This window comes from Montipora capricornis, chromosome 13, assembly GCF_036669925.1.
Source record: "Montipora capricornis isolate CH-2021 chromosome 13, ASM3666992v2, whole genome shotgun sequence".
Classification (NCBI taxonomy): domain Eukaryota; kingdom Metazoa; phylum Cnidaria; class Anthozoa; order Scleractinia; family Acroporidae; genus Montipora; species Montipora capricornis.
Genome location: NC_090895.1, coordinates 3,852,746 through 3,856,724, shown reverse-complemented (window position 1 = coordinate 3,856,724; position 3,979 = coordinate 3,852,746). Strand labels below are relative to the sequence as shown.

General features: G+C 41.0%; 1 protein-coding gene across 1 annotated transcript; it reads left to right on the top strand.

The window, feature by feature from the left end:
* Positions 1–1,619: 1,619 nt before the first annotated feature.
* On the top strand, positions 1,620–2,522 carry LOC138030374 (uncharacterized). The gene has a single exon (XM_068878293.1). It carries the CDS (start codon positions 1,620–1,622, stop codon positions 2,520–2,522), a length of 903 nt encoding a protein of 300 aa, XP_068734394.1.
* Positions 2,523–3,979: the final 1,457 nt, after the last annotated feature.

Below are 3,979 nucleotides of genomic sequence, written 5' to 3'. Positions count from 1 at the left end.
GTCATAACTAAAACCAAAATTTCTCGCATCGATGGGTTACCATATTTTCTTGACTATGGTGCTCCGCGCGTGGAGCTCCACTAAAATAACAGCCTTTACTGGCACCTTTACATTTTAGGTAGAATTAGTGGCGCGAAAAGCGAAAACATACATGATATTGTGTGAATGTGGGAAACTTTTAAGATACGGCACGTTAATGTGTCGAGGATAGTACACTGGTACTCGGCGTGTGTCACGAGCAAAGTGAAATGGCAGAAAAGAGGTATAAAATTTATGTGAGAATGCTTCGGAGTTGAGGTAAGATTAGCGAGCGGATGTGAACATCTTATGTGATCACGAGATTGAGACAGATATCTGATAATTGCGCAGGTACGTGTAACTGACAAATCACTATATTCACGTAGGAATACCTAGAGATCTCCCTAGAGATCGATCTCAATATTAATCTGAAGGTAGGTAGGTAGGTAGGTAGGTAGGTAGGTAGAACACCTACCGCGCACCCGTGGCTCAGTTGGTTGAGCATCAAGCTGCCATGCGGGAGGTCGTGAGTTCGACTCCGGCCGGACCAACACTCAGGGTCTTTAAATGACTGAGTAGAAAGTGCTTCCTTTGCAATTACATCCGCAAATGGTTAGACTTTTAAGTCTTCTCTCTGGAGGTCCCGTCTCACAAATAACTTCCATGTTCATTAGTTCCTTGTGGGGCGTTAAAGAACCCACACACTATTCGAGAAGAGTAGGTGATGAAGTTTTCAGTGTTGTGGCTGTCCTCTGTGTGTATATGGGTGGGTGGGTATAGCAGGTCCACATCAGCTGAATAACTGGCAAAACTTCAACCTGCTCAAACAAATAAACAACAAAAAAACAACCAACAAACCTACCCTGAGGTGAAAAGGAGCGAGAAAAATGAAAATGTACATTAGGACCATCATCGGAACCGGTGAGAAATATTTAGGTAGTGCCCCTGGTTTTTGGTTCATAAAGAAGTATAACAAAGAAGTTGAATGAGTGGCAAGGTCAAATCCTTTCCTTGTAAATGAAATCAAAGGAGAACTATAAAGAAGTCGTGGATACATTGCTTAAAAAACCCCATTTACACGACAGGAAAAAACGGCAAGGCTAGGATGAAAATTGGCAAGGGTAGCTAACATTTTGGTAAGGCAAGGATTGTTTACACATACATCTTTTTATCCTCGCTAAGGTTGTTTTGGGCAAGGCTATTTTGCTCCAGGCAAGGCTTAACATTGTAACAGAGCATGCGCACTTTGCAAATTAAACATGGCGTCGAGCTTGTTGATGTTCGTAAACTCCTTGCTGAAGAGAAACGACGACAACGTGAAATAAAGAAACAGAAAAGTGAGGAACTGAAGAGGAAAGAGCGTTTAATGAGATACCGTGGCTGCCGTAGGAAAAAAACTGTTGCTTTTCATGCTCGCAATGGCAACACTGATTAACCCTTCAAGAGAACGAAACATCTGGATGAATCCTAAGTCAGATGACTGGTTTAGAATGTCTGTCACAAAAAATACGTTTACGTTTATTCTTGGTGAAATCGAACATGAAATAGCAAGACATGACACTCCAATGCGAAAAGCCGTTCCAGCGAGGAAGTAGTTAGCAATGATACTCTACTACCTCGCCTCTACGTCCGAGTACCGAACGATTGCAAACCTCTTTGGAGTATCAAAGGCATTCCTTTGTAATTCCATCAAAGATGTGTCTTGTGCCATTATTAAAAGTCTGCAGGGAAGATTAATTTACATTCCAAAGAATGACGAGCTGAAATCTATCCTTGAGACTTACAGAGAAAAATGGGGTTTCCCAATGTGTGCTGGGGCTATTGATGGGACACATATCCCTATTATTGCACCAAAGGAGGACCACACCGACTATGTAAACAGAAAAGGTTACCACAGTGTTGTCATGCAGGCTGTGGTAGACTGTAACTACCTTTTTAGGGATGTTGTTATTGGATGGCCAGGTAGTGTTCACGACGCTCGCATCTTGTCGAATTCTAGTGTCTATGAGAAAGGGAACAACAAAACATTGTTCCCAGATATTAGAGAAAGGATTGGGGATCAAGATGTTCCGATTGTCATACTCGGTGACCCTGCTTATCCATTGCTGCCTTGGCTTTTGAAGGCATATCCTGAAACCCCGAACACTCCCCAGAGCCAAGGGGTGTTTAATTACAGGTTGAGCAGAGCGCGCATGACAGTCGAAAACACTTTCGGGCGATGGAAGGGTCGATTTCGCAGATTTTCCAAGAGGATAGATTTGGAGGTACCTGGAGTGGTCAACTTAACTGCTGCATCCTGTGTTCTTCACAACATGTGTGAATTACAAAAAAATGAAGTCTTGGAAGACTGGATGGATGGAACAATTGCACTTCTTCAGCCTCAGTCACCTCCAAATGAGCTTGAAGGAGGAGACGATGCCACAGACATTCGCTCAGCATTTAAGACCTTTTTTATGTCTCAAGATGGTGAGAACATTGGAACAGGGTCACAACCTGTACGCTAGAAAAGATTGCAACCCAATGTCATGGAAATTTATGGTACCAAAAAATTGGTGTACTGAAAAATTGTTTGTTGCGAGAGGGGCACACATTCCTAGCAACTTGGACGAAACCTTGAACTGTCAAATATACATAAGAGTCAATGAAGCTTTATTGAAACAGTCAGTTACGTTGTTAGCAATGAAATTAAATGTTAAACACAACATAAGAAAACAGGAGAGAAATAATCAGATGAAGGCTTATTACTCTTATGAAGCTACTCAATAATGCCGTTCTTGATGTATATAATTTATTTTCCTCAGTGTACATATGTTGAGTCTATTTAAATGTCATTTTTTTCACGAAGAAAAGACTTTTGTTCATGAACTGTCAAGGATTACCCGGATTTCGTTTGGTAAAGTGCGTAATAACTAAGGTTTCGAGTATACAAAGTAAAACAACTTTTTAAAATTAATATTAAAACACTTGCAGTTACCTTGACTATTTCGAACGTAAAAGAATTAACAAAACGTGACTGTATGACTTGCAAAAAAAGCCTTTCATTACAACGGTATGTAGCTGGACTCTGATGACGAATATGGACACGCACTTTCGTCTACTACTCCACCCATGGTCCCATAGCCCCATCCAAACAATCTGCAATCACGTTGGCCTGGATCATCATACCCAGTTGGACTGTATACCACAGGTCCAGCTGATGACTGCATGCTTGTCGTAGGCATATATGCATTGCGTGTTAAGAGTTGAAGAACTGCTAACTCGTGTTGCCTTTCCTCTCGTCGCCTCTCGGCCTCTATCTTTGTCTGCTTCAACTGTAATGCCATTTCCCGCTTGTGCCGTTCTTCTTCAATCTTGAAAAATCTTTGGAGAAAAAAACAACCTCTTTGGATACAATATTTCAACGACTGATGACCACACACATGAGTTGTATGAAATTGTGCAAATGTGTCATATTTCTTAGGCTCTGTAAGACCATTATGTAACAATATGAAGATATATCTCATAATTTAGTCAAAACTAACTAAGCGCACATTGCACTGATATCATAGGCAGGACTTCACAGAACTCAGATCTTGAGAATCCTGACTGTAGCTTCACAACCACAGTTTGTATTATCTCAAAATCTGACACTCCAAAGAAATAATTTTGCAAGTTTCAAGGCAAACAGTAGACTGCTATGATCTCAGCTGAGTTGCTATTATTATGCCACTTTGACAGGATGGTATGGCGTTTGAAATGTTGATATAAACATCAATGAATTTCTTACATTCTTTGTGGTAAGGAATAATAACTGCTCAGCAAAGGCAAGCACTTTTCAACAACACTGTGCTTGCTTGAACATAGTGAATTTCAAAGTTCAGTACCTGTCCATTTCTGAAGCTGCCGAGGTTATCATCTTGTCACAGAGAAGCTCAAGAGATCTCTCCAACTTAGTCCTTTTGGTGCTGCAGCTTTTTGGTAG

What these genes read in the sequence shown, in the direction of transcription:
- LOC138030374 (XM_068878293.1), top strand. Translation starts at nt 1,620, where the DNA reads ATGATACTCTACTACCTCGCCTCTACGTCCGAGTACCGAACGATTGCA.